Here is a 23,412-nt window from a genome sequence, read left to right on the forward strand (position 1 = left end):
TTCTAAGCTCCCATTCAACTTTTTTTAAAATTCAGTCCTGGGACACGAGCATTGCTGACTGGCCATCATTTAATGCCCATTCCTAGTTGCCCTTAAGAAGGTGGTTGTGAGCTGCCTTCTTGAAATGCTGCCGTCCACGTGCTGTGGGTTGATCCACAATGCCTTTAGTGAGGGAATTCCAGAATTTTGACCCAGCAGCTGTGAAGGAATGATGATATATTGCCAAGTCAGGATGATGAATGGCTTGAGGGGAACTTGCAGGTGGTGGTGTTCCCATGTGACTGCGGCCCTTGTCTTTGCACATTGAAGTTTCAAACTCCTGTATTGTTAGACCATAGTCTATAAAACTTGTGGCGCAATTATCTTTCATGTAATTTTTCACCTGTGTGCTTCAATTCTGTATTAATTTTATCATTTCTATAAATGCAGAAAACACACTTTCCTATTTCCTGAGTCTTTGCATGAAGTGACTTTAGTCTGTCGCAGGAGGATATTATTGAGCGTTTTCATCTGTTAAATTAGCTTTAGAAGTTATGGACAGTTATCACATCTGGAGACATTTAGTTAAGAATTTGTTCTTGGAGTAAGTTTAAATGTCTGGCTGCCTGAATTTTGATACCCAGTTAAAACAAGAACGTAATCTGTTCTATCACTACCTGCAGTCACCCGAAGCAGACTCCTTGTCATGTTTCCTTTCCAAGTTGTCAGTATTATTTATATTGACCAACAGAAAGGATAAACTGGTTGTACTCCCTCTGCGGTGATGGGATGGATCGCAAACTGTGTGTGATGGATTGCAGTTTTAACTCCCTCTTTATGTTCGGGTGTGGTGATGCACTGATGACAGCAGCTGGAGGACCGAAGATCTTGCGGGTGTATGGGGAGAGGGTTAAATAAGGAGTAAGCACGGGAGGTCTACAGCACCCTTCATGGTGGCTGGTTAAGGGCATCACTGGGCAGTGGGTTCGGTAGTGGGGGAGAGGTATGTTAACAATAGCAGCTTACATCTGCACCCCATTCCTTACATAAAAGAGAATCCAGAAGGGGTGACCTGATAGAGTTCTAAGAACATAAGAAATAGGAGCAGGAGTAGGCCATCTAGCCCTTCGAGCCTGCCCCGCCATTCAATAAGATCATGGCTGATCTGTCGTGTCTCAGTTCCACATTCCCGTCCTCTCCCCATAACCCTTAATCCCCTCGCTTATCAAAAACCCATTAACCCGCGTCTTAAAAATATTTAGCAAGGCAGCCTCCACCACTTCAACGGGCAGAGAATTCCAGAGATTCACCACCCTTTGAGTGAAGAAGTTCCTCCTCAACTCCGTACAAGATTATGTAGTAATCTAACAAGGTTATTAATCTAACAAGATCATAATCTACAAGATTATGAGTGGCATGGACAGAGTGGATAGTCAGATGCTCTTCCCTAGGATAGAAAAGTCAAGTATTAGGGGAGATAGGTTTCTGGTGTGTGGGGAAAAGTTTAGAGGAGATCTGCGAGGCAAATTTTTGGTGGTGAATGTCCGGAGTGTGCTGCCTGGCGAGTGGTAGGAGTAGGTACGATAGGGGCATTTAAGGGACAACTAGACAAATACGTAAATGGGATGGGAATGGAAGAATACAGGCTACGTAAATGCATAAGGTTTTAGATTAGGCAGGCATCATGATCGGTGCAGGCTTGGGGAGCCAAAAGGCCTGTTCCTGTGCTGTACTTCTCTTTGTTATTTGTACTCCACACGTGGAAAGGTGGATTCCATAGACGGAGAACTGAAAGGGGAATCTAAAATTGTTGCCACAAGGCTTTTTTTGAGGAGATACAGAAGGCAGGAACAAACATAGGAATTAGGAGCAGAAGTTGGCAATTCAGCCCTTCGAGCCTGCTGTACCATTCCATCAGATTACAGCTGATCTCTCAAATCCACCTCCCTACTTGTTCCCCATATCCCATTAACCGTTCCTTTTGTCAGAAGTATATCTATGTCTATCTCCTTCTTGAAACCATTTAATGATTCAGACTCCATTGCAAGGAAGGTTAGTAACAAGGCTATGACTTGGATGTTGATGGTGTAAGACCCTGCAAGAAACAGTAAGTGGAAAAACTCAGAAGGGGAGAAAGGTTGAGAAGATTGGACGTAATTGGTGGACATATTCTTAAAAAGCAGCTGTTTTGGGTGGGGTATTACTGAGGAATTTCTAGAGGTTGAGCAAATCAGGAAATTAGTCATGACAGCTAAATGCATTAAGTGAATAGAGAAAAAGAACAGCCAACCTGCTGAATAATCTATCAGTTGTCAATGAATAAAATATTTAGCCAGTAGATCTGTTCGGTTTTAACTCCAAGTTGAAAGCTATGTAATTTTTAAAAGCCTTAAAGGATATCCAGACAATATTATTTAAGTTCAATAAAGTGCCCCTCGTTTTGAGCTTTTGTTTTTAGGGAGAAAAAATTCAATTTACGAAATGGGAAATGTTGCATTGCAGTGATAGTAATACTGCCAGTATTCAGTGAGAAACACAGTCATTATTCTCTGCGTGCAGTGGGTAAACCCAGACATTGTTGACTCAGTGGTTTGAATGTATCCTTCCTCCTCTGGAATGTGCTAATGTATAATTTGTCTCTAGGAATGGTGTGGTCAGATGTGAAGAGACTGTGGTATGATGGACTCGAAGATTTTATGGAGGAATCTCGAAATCAACTCAGTTTTGTCATGAACTCCCTGTACTTAGCAACATTTGCTCTCAAAGTTGTGGCTCATAATAAGGTAAACAAGGGTTGGGTAAGGAGAAGGGTGAGTCTGTGGTTCAGTTTGGGCGTGAAATCTGCTTGCTTATTATGATGGAAAGAAGAGGTGTCAGAAATGAGAAAAGGACGGGAGAATCTGATCAGAAAGCCAGTGTTGTATAATCTAAATGTGCTAAATTCTGATGGACAAGTGGAAATATTGCTCCAGGACTTTGGTTTCTCGGTTATCATACTCCAGAGGTACTGCAGAAGATGCACTGGGGATACACACACACACACACACACACACACACACACACACACACACACACACACACACACACACACACACACACACACACACACACACACCCCCTGAAGTCCCCACTCAAGGATTGAGCAGGAATTGTTCAAGACTGCCCTCTCTTGACTAACTCCATTATCCCTGACTACACCTCCTTCCTCAGGTCGTCCCCACCCCTCCTGTCATACCCACTAACCTGGCATTCTTAGCTTCTTAAAGTGGATGGGAACTTTAAACTTGCCTGGTTGATGGCAATTGGTGCCATAAAAAGTGGTATTTGGCTTCACTTCCCCCAGTGCTGCTGCACTGCAGTGAAAACTATGTAGGTCACACATTCCTCATGCAGGCTCAGGTCAGAGGAGCAAGCAAAAAATGTGCAGCTCCCAAGCTGGGACTGTAAAAAGGGGGAATGTGACTGTGATTTGCTACTCCGTGGAAGTTCTGGCTTGATAACTTTTCCACCATGAAAGTATTTATCGCAGAATCCTGCCACTTGCCCTGCAATGAGGGCAGACGAGTGACACTGTTCATCGACGTTCTGCCAAAGTCTTTGTGTAGCCAGCGTCAAGAAGGAATGTGGCTGCTGTCTGGATTGACTTGCCTTCCAATATTTCCCTCTTCCATGGGAAAGCACTTAATCACTGTTAGGAATTTCGCCAGGATATCCTATACAGATTTTTTTGATTCACTTTGTAAGAATTCCACTAAATGCTTTTAGTTATGTTATTAGGCCGACCTTTAAAAATCTTGTTTGTCTTTTTTTCTCCTCGCACCTTTTTTTCTTGCATTTCACTGGTTAGATCAGCACATAGGCCAGGATTTTCCAGTCCCGCCAGGGTGAGCAATGTTATGGATAGAACCGAGTGCAGTCAAAATTTTTTTGATTTTTGTGGGTGCTTCAGGTCTGGAAAATCCCTCCCATAGATTTATCACTGGACCTACACCAATGCTGCACATCGCACATGTTCACAAAATGCAAGAGTGGTTTTCTTTTCTGTTGCCGTTCCTTCCCGATAGGCAAGTGCTGACTTCTGTGCCGCTGTCCCCATAGTTGTTCAGGGGTGAATGGCAAGGCCACATTTCATAGGATCCCGACAATGCAGCAGGAGGCCACTCGGCCCATTGAGCCTGCACTGCAGCCCCACACACTCACCCTGCCAGTCCCCCCGATACCAAGGGGCAATTTAACATGACCAATTAATCGAAGCTGCACATTTTTGGACTGTGGGAGGAAACCAGAGGATAACCAGGCAGACACGAGGAGAACATGCAAACTCCACACAGTCACCTGAGGCTGGAATTGATCCCATGAAGGTTTGAGTTGAAGACTGCAGACGGTCTTGGAGGAATACCTCGAGCGGCTCTGGGCCTAGAAGGCTTGACTAAAGACTCTACCATCTCTGGCCTGACAGGTGGACGGATGGACGGAGTACTGGGAGGACAAATGCTGCCTTCCAGGCAAAGGACAGCATATTTATGCTCTTCAGAGCCACTGCCATTTGCCCAGAACAGTGTGTCAGCAATCCTGGGAACCTGTTAGAGAATGGTTTACTAGATTGCTGTGACATTGTCATGATGCCCGAGCTTTTTACTGCTGCATTTAACCATTGGGTGTTTAGGCTGCAGTAAAAATTGGGACAAGGTCCACGTCATGGACTTTAGTATGTAGAGTTATTAATGGATTATATCATTGAATGAATAAACCAGAGGCCTTGGCCAATCATCTGGGAAGTTAGTTCAAATCTCACCCTGGCAGTTGGGGAATTTAAATTCAGTTAATCAAACAGATCCAAATTTTAAGATAGCTAGAATCAGTGACGGTAACCGTGAAACTACAGATTGTCGAAGAATCCCATCAAGTTGATCTTACAGAAGGGCATCTGCCATTGTTAACTGTTCTGACTTGTCTAGAAGTCCGGATGCACAGAAATGTGGTTGACTCTTACCTGGTCTTCTGAAATGACCTAGTTTAGGGTTGGGTGGCAAATGCTGGCTTTGTCAGTGAAACCACAAAAGACCAAAAACAAAGTTGGCTTTCAGTTCCGTGCTGGAAAGGACGGGCCCAAACTCTGCATAAAGCGCCATCCCACCTTTGTCCTGGATACCACCATGCTCCTTGACATTGACTGCAGGTTTCCTGGCAGACCTCCCAATGCCCCAGACGTTTTATTGCGCATACGCATCGGCCTTCTCCTGTAGGCCGCACCACTGTAGGCATGCCCACCTGCAGCGTATCTCCTGTCTGGCTATGCACTGCATTGAACTCCCAAAAACCTCAGTCTACGGACACCATTTTTAATTTTATTTCGGCCCTAACATTTCATCCTGCCCTGGATCGAGGTTGTGGTTAAAACGTGAGGCTGCCCAGCCAATTGCCCCATCTGCCCCCTGTAAAAGTAGGCCAGGTAAAATCACCTTTAATTGACTCCTTGATGGGCAGGATTGGTTGCTTAATTGTCGGTGGTGGACTTCCAACTCCCGCACGACTCTGCAGACTGAAATTTTGCAGGATGATGTCAGATGTGCACCTGCCATCTTCTTGCTCAATTTCACGAGCTTCTGGGCCGGGCAATGTAAAATTCTGGCCATGGTATAACGTATTTCATTGAGTATCAGGAAATCTGATTGGGTGATTTGGCAGTCATGTTAAATAGCTGACTGTGGGCTGAATTTAATGGCCACAGCTGCAAAACTGAGCAAAATCCTGCTGTGGCTGTTCCCAGATGTTCCGACGGGATTGTACATCACTCGACACAGTTCACTGGGGCTCCCACGCTTTCGGGGAGAAAGAGCCTGCCTCCAAGGGCTAATGGTCGATCAGAAAACTAGCAGCTTGCCTGATCCAGCTGCGCCACCAGGAGTGGTAGCCACTGTTGGGACCACAGCAGTCCCCGGAGCAGCAGCCCTGATGGTGGCCCCCAGAACACAGTGTGGGTCAGGCTCAGCTGGGCCAATCTGGAAGGTCCCAGGGAGGGAGGGACGGTTGTATGGGAGGACTTTGAGCTGGGATGTCACTTGTCACTCAGCGGCCCACTATGCACCACGAAGTGCTCAATCAAGAGGGCCCATCCCCGAGCCTGCAGGGAGGCCACAAGCTTTTATGTAATTGGCCACGTCAGAGCAACTGATCTCCGCTTGGAAGGCCATTCTCAACCTTCCCCATCTCTAACCTTATTGGATGGGAATCAGAAAGGTGACAGGCACTTTATCCCCCACCCTTTTCTCAACTCTGCAGATCCCCATGCACCCCTCCGCTCACCTGCAAGCCCACCCGCTGGGTGACGGAAATTCAGTTCCACTGTATTCAAGCTGTGAGATGTAGGTGTGGGACTTGCAGCAGTGCTGAGTGTGCAAGGATGTGGTGGAGCACATGAATATCAGGCATTAGCACTGGTTGGTAAGTAAGTGTCTGAGGCTAGTGGTACAGTTATTAAGCTGTGACAATGGAAGGTGTGCTCACTGACCCTGACCACTCACCTCAGAGTTATTGAATCTCTTGATTCAATGCTTCAAGGTTCACAAGACTTGACCTTGACATTGATAGCCACAGCTTTCTGCTCTAACTGCCTTCTGAACTTGTATCTGATCATAAATACAGAAAGAGGCATTTTGGCCCATCGAGTCTGCACCAACCACAATCCAACCCAGGCCCTATCCTCATATCCCTACATATTTTACCTGCTAATCCCTCTAACCTAAGCATCTTAGGATACTAAGGGGCAATTTTAGCATGGCCAATCAACCTAACCCGCACATTTTTTGGGCTGCGGGAGGAAACCAGAGCACCCGGAGGAAACCCACGCAGACACGAGGAGAATGTGCAAACTCCACACAGACAGTGACCCGAGCCAGGCATCGAACCCAGGTCCCTGGAGCTGTGAAGCAGCAGTGCTAACCACTGTGCTACCGTGCCGCCCACATCTGGGGGGCTTCCTGGCCCCTTGCAGACAAAGGACATCTCCTCTTCATTCTGCTTCCTCCTCCACCAATACCCGTATCTGCTTGGGTTTCCTCAGGGTGCTGTGGTTTCCTCCCACATTCTGAAAGACATGCTGATTAGGTGCATTGATCCGAACAGGTGCCAGACTGTGGACACTAGGAGAATTTCACAGTAACTTCATTGCGGTGTTAATGTAAGCATTATTTATGACTAATGAATAAATTTTAAACGTTTTACCTCCAGTGCATCATACAAAAAACCTGAAGCCTACACTTCTTCATCTTGTGTCATTTTTCAACGTTTACCAGGTCAGAATCAGTTCCTGCATGATTGCCAGGATCTGCTGCAGCCATAATGTACCTCCTCTTTATGAGGGTCAGGCTCACATTAAGCAATGCAGGCTAGCTTTGAATGGCGCTAGCCTTTCATGGCATGTGCCCTTTGGTGTTGCATCCATCTCAATATGACAACACGAATGCAGTGCACAAGTAATTTATAATAATGTTAAAAGTTTGAATGTAATTTTAAAGGTTGTGCCAGATGAGACCTCATCCAAGTGAGGGTGGTCGTTGCACAAAACTAGCCCTAACTTCAGATGTATTGGGGATCAGAAAGCAGGATCCACAAAGCAAACACATCAACCTTGGAGAGATTAATAGACTGTTAATCCAGAAACTCAGCTAATGTTCTGGGGATCCCAGTTCGAATCCCACCTTGGCAGGTGATGGCCTTTGAATTCAATAAAAAAAAATTTGGAATTAACAAATCTACTGATGACTATAAAACTATTGTGGATTGTCAGAAAAAACCATCTGGTTCACTAATGTCCTTTAGGGAAGGAAATCTGCCATCCTTATCTGGTCTGGCCTATATGTGACTCCAGCAATGTGGTTGACTCTCAATTGCCCTTGGGCAACTTGGGATGGGCAATAAATGCTGGCCAGCCAGCGACACCCATGTCCCACAAATGAATTTAAAAACCCAGGTTGGATAATTCTCCGTTCTGCACTTGAGCTGTGGCTCACATCTTAATTGAAAAGGCCTGGGTAAAATTAATGAAAGGAACTCAGATCGGGGTTTTATGCTGAAGGCAGATTCTGCTCTTTATTGCTCATGCATGCTTCAACTAGTAGATAAAATGCCAGCACGACAGTCCTAGTTTTCTCACCGAAAGGAATTTTTTTTTATTATTGTGCATAGTTTCTTTGTGTTAGTGACTCGTAAATTTATAGAGGATTATTCAATAAAGAATTCCAACTCTTCACTGCAGATTGAGCTTCAGTCTCTCAGACTAAAATGTATTAGAGACCAACCAAATTTTCCACCAAATCCCTTTAAGTATCTCTTTCGAGAAGTAGGATGTCACAGTTGAGTATGTTGGATACATTTGTTATCGATGTATATTTTTGCTATAGTAAGAGTGATCTGTAAATCATGCCATTACTCATGCGGGCTATGAACTTTTTCAATGTCTCTCTAGTTTCATGCGATTGGAGACAGGAAGGATTGGGATGCTTTCCACCCCACTCTCGTGGCTGAGGGTCTATTCGCTTTTGGCAACATTCTCAGTTACCTGCGGCTTTTCTTTATGTACACAACTAGTTCCATCCTGGGACCACTGCAGGTAATGCATTCACATTATCTAATTCTTGTGCCAGTAGAATGCAAAGTGCTTGAAAATGTGGACATGCAACCATCTCCAGATCTCTGTGACTATTACTCCAAAACCAGTTTTAAGTTTATGTATTAGTGCCACGAGTAAGGCTTACATTAACACTGCAATGAAGTTACTATCAAAGTCCCCTAGTCGCCACACTTCAGCGTCTGTTCGGGTACACTGAGGGAGAATTTAGCACGGCCAATGCACTTAACAGCACGTCTTGGACTGTGGGAGGAAACCAGAGCACCCAGGAATCAAACCCAGGTCCCTGGCTCTGTGAGGCAGCAGTGCTAACCACTGTGCCACCCAATGTTGGGATACATGAAAACTGGCCCTTGGATGATTTGTTTTTATTTGATTTACCTTCTCGCTCTGTAGGACGGTACCTGGACCACCCTTCTTTGCTTCTCCCAACAGCGCAGCTTAAATACTGTGAACGCAAACCAACGTCCAACTATTTTGCCTGTTAGCATGCAGCAGTATTGCTCCTTTGCTTCTTTTTCTGATCATTGTTGATTATTTTCCCCACTCATTCTCTCCCATATAATGAGAGGAGAACATATTCAACGTGGCACAGTGGTTGGCACCGCTGCCTCACAGCTCCAGGCAACTAGGTTTGATTCCCAGCTTGGGTCACTATCTGTGTAGGGTTTGCACATTCTCCCCTTGTCTGTGTGGGTTTCCTCTGGCTGCTCCCACAGTCCAAACATGTGCAGGTTAGGTTGATTGGCCATGCTAAATTGCCTTTAGTGTCCTGGGACGTGTATGTTTAGACAGATTGTCGGGGTAGATATGTGGGGTTTCGGGGATAGGGGCTGGGTGGGATTGTTGCAAGTGCAGACTTGATGGGCTGAATGGCCCCCTTCTGAACTGTAGGATTTCTATGATAATTAAGAGGTTTTTTTTATAGTTGTTTTCGTCACATTTTTTTCTCTGCGCCCGCACACTGTTGGCCTGGACGGTGGATAGGAGACCTGATCCCACATGTCTGCCAGTACCTCCCGGTAATGGGCTGCAGGGAGGTATGAAGAATTGGAAATCTGGTGTGCATCTTGTCGTCTTTACCTTGCAGCGATAAGGGAGCCATGTAGATTAAAAGATACAAGCTTGGTCGTGCTACTTTGTTGTGCTGGTCACCAGATAATGCTTGTGTTTGCCATTTTGATTTGCGAGCTCCGGCCTGAGCTGAATTCTAAATCTCAGAGGAAACAGTGCGCACATTGTCCATAGGTACTCCTGCCATCACCTTTAGTCAGCTTGGAATCAACAGTTTATACAGCAAACACTGTTAACCTGAAAATATTTGCAGTGCAAATATTTTGAGACTGGCTAAATTTCACACCTAAAGCCTGGATGATTTTGTGGTCTTTTTGTGAGCGTTACCATTTTTCTGTCTAGGGAGTTTCTGTAGCTGTTTTACCATGCGTGACCTTCTACAAAGTTTTGGCTCAGAAATGAGACAGGTTACATCTTAATAACTAACTGCTAAAATGAGATGACAACACCATATTGTGTTGAAGGAGCAGAGCGTACATTAATCTTGCAATGCCATATGTTTCCAGCCTTGATATAGCCATTTTCTTTATTAGGCAGCTCACCACCAACTTCAAGGACAGTTCGGGATGGGCAATAAATGCTGGCCTCACCAGTGATGCCCACATCCCTTGAATGAATGAAAAAAAGCCATTTTGCCTGCCTTGTGTCATTCGTACATTAAGATCCTTTTCAAGCTGATTTGTTTTGAATTTGGGGAAACACTGCTTCTAAATTCAATTGATTGGAAGAATGACAGATGCAAAAGCAAACACATTCTAGATAGTGACTTAAACCGTGCACCAGCAAAATGCAGAAAGGGGTAAGAAAGTCCGGAAAGAGTACTTTCTATTCAATATTCTCCACCCATTTTATAAAGACAGGTAATGTATTTCCGAGAATTTGACTGACCCTTTTGAAAAAAGTGTCGAACTTCTTGAAAGTGTGCTTCTCAACTGTCTGCACCTTTAGCCAAGCTATTCCAATACAGCTATAACACAGGCATCTGTTTGGTAGTGAAGAAAATTGCCCCGTATGTTCAGTCCAAAAAAAAACAGGAAAAGTTGAACCTAGTGAATTACCGCCGCAAATATCTACTCTTGATCATCAACCCAGTGATGGAAAGGGTCATCAACAGTGCTGTCAAGTAGCACTTACTCAGCAATAGGTTGCTTGGTCCAAACTTGGACTAAAAGCTGAATGCAAGAGGTGAGGTGATAGTGACTATCCTTGACATCAGCTGAACTGGACTAGCTATATAAATACTGTAGCAACAAGAGCAGGTCAGGGCCTAGAAAATCTGCACAGAGTAGGTCACTGCCTGACTTCCCAAAACCTATCCACCATCTACAAGGCACAAGCCAGTCGTGTGATTGAATACTCACCACTTGCCTGGATGAGAGGAGCTCCAAGAACACTCAGGAAGTTTGGCACTACCCAAAGCAGCTCACTCAATTGATACTCCATCCACCACCTTAATCATTTACACCCCCCCCGCACCCCCCCCCCCCCCCCACCACTAACATACAGTGGCAACAGTGTGTACCTTATGTAAGATGCGCTGCAGCAGCTCACCAGGACTCCTTTGACGGCACCTTATAAACCATGACTTTTGCCATTTTGAAGGGCAGCAGCAGCAGCAGAGACATGGGAACACCTCCACATGCAGGCTTCCCCTCCAAGCCACATGCCGTCCAGACTTGGAATGATATCGTCATTCCTTCTCTGTCGGTGGGTCAAAATCCTGGAGCTCCCTTTCTAACAGCACAGTGGGTGGACCTATACCAGGTAGACTCTTCAAGAAGGCAGCTTACCATCACCTTCCGAAGGACAATTAGGGATAGACAATAACTGCTGGCCTAACCAACAACACCCACACCCTGTGAAATAATTTCAGAAAAGCACTATCCACTCCACAGGTGGCTGAACCTGCTGAATGGACATTTAACTTATCAACCATCTCAGAATTTGCTCAACAGCAGTGGAAGCAAGCCATCCTCGATGTCAACTGACTGCCTAAGAGGAAAGCTTAACAGCTGAAGAGCAGATAGGTCCTAAGTGCCAAGGCAATATTATAAGTCTCAATGAAATAGTGCAGTGTAGTAGATCAAACATTTGAAAAGTTACATGGCCACAAGCACACAGCTGCCTTTCTGATCTATAAAAATACTGTGTCGTCATCAGCATTGTTTGTTATTCATAGAATCTCTACTGTGCAGACGGAGGCCATTTGGCCCATCACCTGCACCAACCACAATCCCACCCGGGCCCTATCCCCATAACCCCACACATTTACCCTAGCTAGTCCCCCTGACACTAAGGGGCAACATAGCATGGCCAATCCACCTAACGTGCACATCTTTGGACTGTGGGAGGAAGTTGGAGCACACAGACACGAGAAGAACGTACAAACGCCACACAGACAGTGACCCAAACCAGGAATGGAACCCGAGTCCCTGGAGCTGTGAGGCAGTAATGCTAACCATTGTGCCACCCCACATCTTCATTATTCATCTTTAGTGCCTTCAACATTTAATAATTTCATTTTGCAAGAAGAGAGAAGATATGGAGCACTCCTACATATCTATTAAGATTCCAGTAATGTTATTGTGCATTTATTATTTGCAAAGACTGAAATCACTGGGAGTACAGTCTATGATGAAACTGCAGCACCAAACACAGTAGACCACAGAATACTTGCTGCTTTTAGAATTCTAAAAATACGCGGGCACCAGATAAGTACTGGTTGTGTTCCAGTTGGACTGGGCAAAACATTTTCACAGACCTGAGTGTTTTATATCATTTCAAGCAACTTCTTTCACAGTAAAAACATCCCTTTTGCAATATTATTAATTAAAGGGTGACGACGGCTATTAAGGGACTTTAAAAAAAATTTTCAACACTGTCAGGAGTGTATTGGCAGCCAGCAGAGCAGCGTAGAAATGATTGCAGCATATATTCATGTTCCACCATTGACTCAATTTAAGGTGTCATTTGGGATTGAGGTAAGCCAAACCAGATCATCAAGATTGGTAATTAATCATGAATGAGGGGGTTTTGAGAGTTGTTTTTGGAGAAAACAACATTTACATCAGTGCCTCTCTCCTCCATGTACTGCCTTTATACACCAATCCGACTCCCACTTAAAATGCTCTCAAAGCGCAGATTGATTTGATGCAACTAGGCCCAGATGCTGTGTCGAATTTCTAAATGTTTGAGGCTTAACCAAATCTACTAGTTGACGAAGCTTTTGATTCTTAATTCTAATAAAGTGTTGTCACCTAGAGATAGCAGTGTGACACAGTTTCATAATTTAATAATCTGACTTGGATATATTTAGCCTTGCTTGCTTGTCATAGACACATTTAAGGTAAATCCGGCAGTCATTCTGCACAATAACATCTCATAATGTGACGAATAACAGTCAACATGTTTTTTTTTTGGATGATGTCCAAGACACCATGGGAAATCCCCAAACTTTTTCAAACAGCAAACTTGCCGAGAAATCATTAATATCCATTGCTGAATTGAACAGTCCTGTATTCTTTCAAAAGATAGAACCTCCAGCAATGCAGTATCTTCTGAGCAGAGTCAGCTATAGCTTACGTGTTCAAGACGTATGTGGGGTTCGCACTCTTATTCTCAGCTTTTCTATAAATGGAAGCAAAGAGCTTCACCTGAAAGAGGAAAAGACGATCATGGTCTGATCTTCTGCATCCTCCAACACCATGGTTTGTTACAGAATGGTCCCCCCCCATGGGAACTGTTTGATTATCCCAACCTCTTATGACACAGAATGGAGTGCAATGTTAGACAAGTAAAGAGAAGAAGAAAACGTTAAAGCACTCAGTTGTTTAATTATCTTTTTACCCCCATCTCTGCTCCTCTACTTTCTCTCTGCTGACTACTTTCTATTGTCAGGGAGGTGGATGTTAGTTGAAGAGTCAGTCAAGGGGAGACACAAGTTCAAGGTGAGGGGCAAGAGGTTTGGTGGGGGTGTGAGAAAAAAACCTTTTACCCAGAGGGTAGTGATGATCTGGAATGCGCTACTTGGGAGGGTGGTAGAGGCGAATTGCCTCACAAGTACCTGGATGAGCACTTGGCACATCATAACGTTCAAGGCAATGGGCCAAATGGGATTAGGTGGGAAGTCAATTGTTTCTCGCTGATTGGTGTTCTGCTCACTTATTTCCTACTCAGAAGTCCACCAGGCTGGCACTCTGTCTAAGTTCTGCTCTCCCTTTGACACCTATCTGCAATGGGATTGGACATTCCCAGTGGGTACAATGGTGCAAATTCACAAAAAATCACTGCCTGACCCAGAGTTATTATTTTACTCTCTGCAACACTGCTGTGCTATCTGGTAGTATACAGATATTAAATCTCAATAATGGCTTGACATGGCATTGTTACAAGAATCAGAAGCAGAATTTAATGCCTCCAGCCCAGAGCTGGCGGGGCTATGTGATCAGGCAAGAGAGTGCAGAGTGGAGGTCTGATTGCATTCCAGCCTCCACCCTCTGATTAAGGCTTGACGATATCCTTTCAGCCTGGAGGACAAACGAGGCCATTACGTGGACTCACCATCTGGAAAGACTGCACAGCCAACCCTATCAAGTTTCCCTGCGGCCTGGGGGGTGTCACCAGCAGTGTCTCTTGTTCTTTGACATTTTGTGCCTGATTGAAGGAGGGGGAAGGGGGGCCCTTGCAGGAAGCCACCAGCTGCCACTGCTGTCAACTCCGCACATTGTTGTTGACCTCCATCCATAGAATCATATAGAGCAGAAGAAGCCCTTCATCCCATTGAGTCTACACCAGTCAGCGAGAAACAATTGACCTCCCACCTAATCCCATTTGGTCCATTGCCTTGAATGTTATGATGTGCCAAGTGCTCATCCAGGTACTTTTTAAAGGATGTGAGGCAATTCGCCTCTACCACCCTCCCAAGTAGCGCATTCCAGATCATCACTGCCCTCTGGGTAAAAGGTTTTTTCTCACATCCCGCCCGCCCCCCAACCTCTTGTCCCTCACCTTGAACCTGTGTCTCTCCTTGACTGTTCAGTGAACAAACTTATCCACTTGTCCATTCCCCTCATTATCTTGTACACTTCGATCAGGTCACCCCTCAGTCTTCCCTGCTCCAATGAAACCAACCAAAGCTTATCCAACCTTGACTGGTAAGAGGCGGCTAGATGTGGCACTTAGGGTGAATGCAATCAAAGATTATGGGGGGGAAAACTGGATTAGGCTATTGAATTGGATGATCAGCCATGATTGTAATGAATGGTGTAGCAGGCTTGAAGGGCCAAATGGCCTCCTCCTGTTCCTATCTTCTATGTTTCTTTAACTTAAATGTTCCCTCTCACATAACATCCCGGTGAATCTCCTCTGCACCCCCTCCAGTGCAATCACATCCAAAATCACCCCCCATCTCTCTCTCCAGGTATCTACTTATTGCCAAAGGGAGATCTATCAACAATCCTCTCTGAACGCCTTAGTACAATGACAGCAATGGCCACTGTCCCCGGTGGCGCTTTCAGTACTGGAGAGCAGCTGGCCTGCATTGGCAGCTCTCAGAGGCAGGTTGTCCTCCTCAAACATGGCAGTTCAGCAATTAAATGATCCCAGTGGAGCTGAAAGGCACAGCAGCAGGGTACCCAATACCAGTTAGGCACTTTATAAGAACATAAGAACATAAGAAATAGGAGCAGAAGTAGGCCATCTGGCCCTTCGAGCCTGCCCCGCCATTCAATAAGATCATGGCTGATCTGTCGTGGCTCAGTTCCACTTTCCCGCCCTCTCCCCATAACCCTTAATCCCTTCTCTTATCAAAAACCCATCAACCCGCTTCTTAAAAATATTTAGCGAGGCAGCCTCCACCACTTCAACGGGCAGAGAATTCCAGAGATTCACCACCCTTTGAGTGAAGAAGTTCCTCCTCAACTCCGTTCTGAACCGCCCCCCCTTTATCTTGAGGCTGTGCCCCCTAGTCCTACTGTCTTTTTTGAGCGGGAAGAGTCTTTCCACCTCTATCCTATCCATCCCATTCATCATCTTATACATCTCAATGAGATCTCCCCTCATTCTTCTAAACTCTAACGAGTACAAGCCTAGTTTATTCAGCCTCTCCTCATAGCTCAACCCCCTCAACTCCGGTATCAGCCTAGTAAACCTCCTCTGCACTCCCTCCAAGGCCAAAATATCCTTGCGCAGGTGCGGCGCCCAAAACTGCACACAGTACTCCAGCTGCGGCCTCACCAATGCCCTATACAGCTGCAGCAAGACCTCCCTACTTTTATATTCAATCCCCCTCGCTATGAAGGCCAGCATCCCATTCGCCTTCCTGACCACCTGCTGCACCTGCAGGCTGGGTTTTTGCGACTCATGCACAAGGACCCTGAGGTCCCTCTGCACCGTCGCCTGCTGCAGTTTTTCGCCCCGTAAGTAATAGTCCTTCCTACCATTCTTCCTACCAAAGTGGACCACCTCACACTTGCCAACATTAAATTCCATTTGCCATTTCCTGGCCCATTCGCCCAGCCTATCTAGATCCTTCTGCAGACTCTCCACACCCTCCGCACAATTTGCCTTTCCCCCAATCTTGGTGTCATCAGCAAATTTCGACACCCTACACTCGGTTCCCTCCTCCAGATCATCTATATAAATGGTAAATAGCTGAGGCCCCAGCACCGACCCCTGGGGCACCCCACTAGTCACCAACCGCCAATCCGAATAGCACCCATTGACCCCCACTCTCTGCCTCCTATTTGACAACCAATCCTCTATCCACGCTAACACCCTACCCCCAACTCCATGTCCTCTGACCTTCTGCAGTAACCTCTTGTGAGGTACCTTATCAAACGCCTTCTGAAAATCCAGAAAGACCACATCCACCGGCTCTCCTCTATCCACCGCCCTAGACACATCCTCATAGAACTCCAGTAAATTTGTCAGACACGACTTCCCTTTAATGAAACCGTGTTGCGTCTGCCCTATCAAGCAATTCCCTTCAAGATGCCTCGCAATTTCCTCCTTAATGACGGATTCTAACATTTTACCTACCACAGACGTTAAACTAACCGGCCTGTAATTCCCCGCCTTTTGCCTGGCACCCTTCTTAAACAACGGCGTAACATTAGCCGTTTTCCAATCCTCCGGCACTTCCCCGGAATCCAGCGACGTCTGGAAAATAACCACCAAGGCATCCACTATCACCTCCGCCATTTCTTTCAGAACCCTCGGATGCATTCCATCCGGTCCTGGGGACTTGTCCACAATCAGCCCCTCCAGTCTGTCGCGCACCACCTCTCTAGTAACAGTAATGTCATTAAGACCCTCCAGTCCTACCACCTTTCCATCGCTAACACCCGGCAAATTATTCACGTCCTCCTCCGTGAAGACAGAAACAAAAAAGTTATTCAAGACCTTAGCCATATCCCCATCCCCTACCACTAGGTCCCCTTTCTCATCCGCTAAGGGACCAACGTTCACCCTAGCCAGCCTCTTCCTTTTTATATATTTATAAAAACTCTTGCTATCCTTTTTTATATTAAGCGCTAGCCCAGCTTCATAGCTTCTTCTACCCTCCTTTATCAACTTTTTTGTCAATCTTTGTTGACATTTAAACCTCTCCCAATCCTCTTCTCGCCCACTGCTCTTAGCTACTCTAAATTCCTCCGCTTTTAATTTAACACTTTCCTTCACCTCCTTCGTTATCCACGGCTTATTACCTCTCTTCCTACTGTCCTTTTTAACCATCGGAATAAATTTCTGCTGAGCACCAAGAAAGATCTCCTTAAAGATCCTCCACTGCTCCTCAGCAGACCTACCTTCCAACGCGCTCCCCCAGTCCACATTCGCCAATTCTTCTCTCATCCTACCATACTCCCCTCTATTCAAACAAAGGACGCGTGTCCGGGAACCCACTTTCTCCTCCTCCATCTGCAACAGAAACTCCACCATACAATGATCACTCTCTCCAAGAGGATCCTTCACCTCAAGGTCCCTAATTCTACCCGCCTCATTACATAGCACCAGATCCAAGATAGCTCGCTCCCTCGTCGGCTCCAACACACACTGTTCCAGGAAACTATCCCGGCAGCATTCCAAGAACTCCTCCTCGAGCCCACCTCGTCCAACATGGGTCGACCAATCAATATGCAGATTGAAATCCCCCATAACTACTGCCGTCCCATTCCTGCACGCCGCACTTATTTGCGCGTTAACAGCCCGCCCCACCTCCAGATCATTATTCGGGGGCCTATAGACGACACCCACCAGCGTCTTCCTCCCTTTGCTGTTCCTAATCTCCACCCACAACAATTCCACTTTCTGCTCTTTGGCTCCGATATCATCCCTTGCTACCACCTTGATGCTGTCCTTAATCAGCAGAGCTACGCCACCCCCTCTTTCCTCCTGCCTATCCTTCCTAAACACTTGATAGCCCTGTACATTCATCTCCCAGTCCCTGTCACCTTGCAGCCACGTCTCTGTAATGGCCACCAGATCGTATCCATTTGTGTCGATCTGCGCCACCAGCTCATCCACTTTATTCCGAATGCTTCGTGCATTCAGATAAAGCGCTTTCATCCCAGCCTTCTTCTGGACCCTATTTGCCGTAACGCCACCACTTGGGACATCCTCAGCCTCTTCCCTTACCTGTACCCTATCCTTAACTGTAGACCTCCTAACATCACCTACCCTCGCACCCTCCCCCCCCCTAATTAGTTTAAAGCCCTGTCTACAGTCCTCTTTACTCGATTCGCCAGCACTCTGGTCCCAGCACGATTCAGACCAACCCCATCCCGCCCGAACAAGTCCCACCTACCCCAATACTGGTGCCAATGCCCCATAAATTCGAACCCATTCCTCCCACACCAATCTCTGAGCCACCCATTCACTTCCTTTATCCTGTCAACCCTACGCCCGTCTGCACTCGGTTCAGGCAGTAGCCCAGAGAAGACCACCTTGTCGGTTCTACTTTTTAATTCCATTCCCAGCTTCTCATACTCCCTCCCCAGATCCTCAGTCCGCACTTTGCCTACGTCGCTGGCACCCACATGTACCACCAGAACTGGGTTCTCACCCTCCCACTCCAGATTCCTCTGCAGCCCAGCTGCGACATCCTGTACCCGAGCACCAGGCAGACAACACACCCTTCTGTGCACTTTGTCATTGTGACAAAGGACAGTGTCAATACCCTTCACCCCACTATCCCCAATCACTACTACGTTCCTTTTCCCCTTCTCTTTGCCTATGTCCTGCTGCATCACTGTACCGTGTGCAGTTTGCTCACCAACCTCACCTGCCTCGTCCTCTTCCAGACTGGAAGCAAGAACCTCAAACCTGTTATGCAGATTAAGAGGCTGAGGCCTCCGCTCCTCACCCCTCTTCCTCCTCCCAGCAGCCCCCTTTTGTTCCTGACCCTTAGATTTAGACAGTCTAGAGGGGGTGGATGTCACTTGCACCCCATTGACAATGACACCCTCTCTCCCCCTGATGAGCCTCAGTGTCTGTAGCTCAGAGGCCAGCTCATCCACCTTGAGCTGGAGCTCCTCCAGCAACCTGCACTTACTGCAGACATGGTCTCTGGGAAGGACCCTGGGGTCCACCAGTTCCCACATCATACAGGAACCGCACATCACATGTCCCTCCATTATTCAATATAATTTGTTGTGGGAAAAATTTTTTCCTTGTTTTTTGCTGTAGTAGTTTTGAAAAAAAAATTTTTTTTTTTCCTTGTTCTTTCAACCTGGCCTTTTTACCTTCCAGCCCTTTTTGATATTAAGCCCTAATAGCTCACTCTGCTTCCCTCTCACTCCGCTGCCCGCTCCGACGCTGCCCGCTATCTACACCAGGCCTCCTTTTAAACTTGGCGCTGATTTAAAGCTGATGGGCCACAACTGCCTGATAATCACTCCCTCACAATTCTTAAAGCAGTAAATACAATAAGTAAATGCTTTAAACAGTTCTACAAAGAACAAAGTGCTTTAAACTTATTTTAAACAGGTTTTTAACAGGTAAAGTCTTAGCTTTCTCTCTGATGCTCCTTCCTCGTCTGCTCCAGCAAACAATGTATATTCTTTTGGGATTCATGGAGATCGGGTCTGTGGGGGTGCCACCTGATTTTGCGGTGGTGATTTGATTTGATTTGATTTATTATTATCACATGTATACAGTGAAAAGTATTGTTTCTTGCGCCTTACACAGACAAAACATATCATACATAGAGAAGGAAAGGAGGGAGTGCAGGGTACAGTGTTACAGTCATAGCTAGGGCGTAGAGAAAGATCAACTTAATGCAAGGTAGGTCCATTCAAAGATCTGATGGCAGCAGGAAGAAGCTGTTCTTCTGTTGGTTGGTATGTGACCTCAGACTTTTGTATCTTTGATCTTTTGTATCTTAGATTGGGTACACCCTGCCCACATAAAATTCCACCCCTAGTTTTGGATATGAACACTAATTTCAACATTTGCATTTATACAAACTGAATTCATAGAATCCCTACAGTGCAGAAGGAGGCCATTAGGCCCATTGAGTCTGTACTGACCACGTCCCATCCAGGCCCTATTCCTGCAACCCTCATTGATCCTGCCAATCCCCTGACACTAGGTCAATTTAGCATGGCCAAACAATCTAACCTACACACCTTTGGACTGTGGGAGGAAACCCACGCAGACACAGGAAGAACGTGCAAACTCCACACAGACAGACACCTGAAGCCGGAATTGAACCTGGGTCCCTGGCGCTGTGAGGCAACACGGTGCCTCTGATTTATAATTTCACCCTGATTTATAATTTTTCTGTGATATTGATATGTTCACAGAACCAAAACGTTAATGAAAATGTAATTAAAGGTATAAAATGTTAAGTGGGGTTCTACAATAGTGATGTCTTTGAGGTTCTTTGGTTAATAAATGGGAAATGTGGTTGCGAATCTGACTTGATGACACGAGCAACTTGTTACCTTTTGCAGCAATTACAGACATGATAAAAAGTAAAACAAAATTAATGGAAGCACTGGGCCTCCATTAGATTAATGTCAGCATCCCCTGCTTGTTTTAATAGAGTTTACTGTTGGTTTCCCAAAATGTGTAAGATCTTTGGAGTAATGTACAGATTTGTGTTCCTCCCACCCTGCTGATTTTGATGATTTGCAAGCTCAGGCTGCAGCAGGATTTTAAATATAAAGCCCAGTGCTGTGTCAGTGTGGTCACAGCGAATGCAAATAGCAACGCTGCCAGCCCCAGGGCTGAAAAAAAAACAAAATCTATAAGTAAATAATAAAACCATCTGTTTTTCAAAGCCTTCGAACATAAACCAGTTTTTTTTTTCCTAGAAAAAGGACAGAAACATGGAAAGGCTTCACTGCAGAGTAGTTTTATTTCTAATCTGTTTTCCCCTTCACAGTATTCACAGAATTGCAGGAGTGTTAAGGCACAGAAGGAGGCAAATCTCCGCATAGCCTCCTTCTCTTCAAGGAGAACAGTCCCATGTGCCGGAACTTTGCCGCCACACCAGCCCCAGAATTGGTGCGGGCGAGGCTCGCAGAACCGAATTCTCCGTTGGCCTCGGGCAAGATTTTATGAGCCTCGCCTGGGTGAAGTCATAAAATCCCGGCATAGATCTCTAACCTGTCGTCCGGAGGAGAAGTATTAGTTCTGGGAAATGGAAAATGTTTTCTTTTCCACCCACCTCCTCTTAATAGACAAATCAAGTTGATGGATTTCTAATGTATCAGTTCAATGGGTCATCCATTTTTAAATATGGAACTTTATTCTTCAAAGACGGGACCAGTCCAATTCTGTAGCTCATTGGAGGATGATCGTATGCTCCACTAGACATCCAAAATCCATGAATTTCAGCCTTTGATCAGTACACTCTTTACAATATGCAGTTAGGACTCAAGAATGTTGCTGGTCCTACCATACCTGTTTCCTAGGCTGAAAATCATCAAATCGGAAAGTCGCTATACCATACTCTCTTACGTTTGCATCTAGTGTATAAGTATGAAGACCATATATATTAAAAGCTGGAAAATCTTTTGAGGACAATTATTATCCTGAGATTTCTCCCAATTTTCTATTTGGGTTGAGTTTTAGATTAATTGCTGGGATATTTCCATTTCTGGCACCCAGTATCAGCACTAAACACTTCCAGTTCATGTTTACAATGGTTAGATGCAAAGTAAGTCTTGGCTTCTTTGTCATTAAGTGCTTTAGCCCAATCCAGGAAAACCCAGATTTTGTCACACATACCAGTGTGATTTTTTTTCCCATGTCCCATCTATTGGTTCGCATTAACTTCTGGAATAGCTCATGCTTTGGCCCTGTGCCCATTTTCTACTGAGACTTCAAGATCATCTTTCTAGAGCCTTCTTTTTATTAGATCTGAACTCTTTTATTGGGTTGTAGCATTTTAGTCACTGCCCAGTAACCATTATTCTCTGCAGTAAGAAGTCTCACAACACCAGGTTAAAATCCAACAGGTTTATTTGGATTCAAATCGCGATTCCAAATGAACCTGTTGGACTTCAACCTGGTGTGTTGAGACTTCTTACTGTGCCCACCCCAGTCCAACATTCTCTAAACAAGACTAATTCCAATTCTTTTGTACCCATAGGTACCTCCCAGGTAGGGAGGTCACGGAACCTTTACAGATTAAAGAGGAGGAGGTGCTGGCTGTCTTGAGGCAAATAAGAGTGGATAAATCCCCAGGACTGGACAGGGTATTCCCACAGACCTTGAGGGAGGCTAGTATTGAACTTGCAGGGGCCCTGGCAGATGTATTTAAAATGTCAGTACTCACAGGGGAGGTGCCGGATGATTGGAGGGTGGCTCATGTTCTGTTGTTTAAAAAAGATTCCAAAAGAAATCTGGGAAATTACAGGCCAGGAAGTTTGATGTTGGTGGTTGGCAAGTTATTGGAAGGTGTGATAAGGGATAGGATCTACAAATATTTGGATAGACAGGGACTTATTAGGGAGAGTCAACGTGGCTTTGTGTGTGGTAGGTCATGTTTGACCAATCTATTAGAGTTTTTCGAGGAGGTCACCAGGAAAGTGGATGAAGGGAAGGCGGTGGATGTTGTCTACCTGGATTTCAGCAAGGCCTTTGACAAGGTCCCTCTTGGGAGGTTAGTTAGGAAGGTTTAGTCACTAGGTCTTGATGGGGAGGTCATAAACTGGATTATACACTGGCTCAATGGAAGAAGCCAGAGAATGGTTGTGGAGGATTGCTTCTCTGAGTGGAGGCCTCTGACTAGTAGAGTGCCGCAGGGATTGGTGTTGGGTCCATTGTTGTTTGTCATCTGTATCAGTGATCTGGATGATAATATGGTAAATTGGATCAGCAAATTTGGGGATGATACAAAGACAGGTGTAGTGGACATTGAGGAGGGCTTTCAAAGTTTGCAGAGGGACTTGGACCAACTAGAAAAATGGGCTGAAAAATGACAAATGGAATTTAACACAGACGGGTATGAGGTATTGCACTTTGGAAGGACAAACCAAAGTAGAACGTACAGGGTAAATGGTAGGACTCTGAAGAGTGCAGTTGAACAGAGGGATCTGGGAATACAGGTACAGAATTCCCTAAAAGTGACGTCACAGTTGGATAGGGTCGTAAAGAATGCTTTTGGTCCATTGGCCTTTATAAATCGGAGTATCTAGTATAAAAGTTGGAGTGTTATGGTAAGGTTATATGGAGCATTGGTGAGGCCAAATTTAGAGTATTGTGTACAGTTTTGGTCACCT

At 45.5% G+C, this 23,412-nt stretch overlaps 1 protein-coding gene across 3 annotated transcripts in view; it reads left to right on the forward strand.

Annotated features, from left to right (window-relative positions):
- trpc1 (transient receptor potential cation channel, subfamily C, member 1) overlaps positions 1 to 23,412 on the forward strand; it is a 72,911-nt gene that overhangs the window by 35,503 nt on the left and 13,996 nt on the right. For all 3 annotated transcript variants that reach the window (XM_080185950.1, XM_080185952.1, XM_080185953.1), the window contains exons 8-9: positions 2,623 to 2,762; positions 8,447 to 8,590. In XM_080185950.1, coding sequence (XP_080042076.1) covers positions 2,623 to 2,762; positions 8,447 to 8,590 — 284 coding nt within the window. The remainder of the gene's footprint in view (positions 1 to 2,622; positions 2,763 to 8,446; positions 8,591 to 23,412) is intronic.

Source organism: Carcharhinus amblyrhynchos, chromosome 3 (assembly GCF_965287045.1).
Source record: "Carcharhinus amblyrhynchos chromosome 3, sCarAmb.v2.hapA, whole genome shotgun sequence".
NCBI classification, from domain to species: domain Eukaryota; kingdom Metazoa; phylum Chordata; class Chondrichthyes; order Carcharhiniformes; family Carcharhinidae; genus Carcharhinus; species Carcharhinus amblyrhynchos.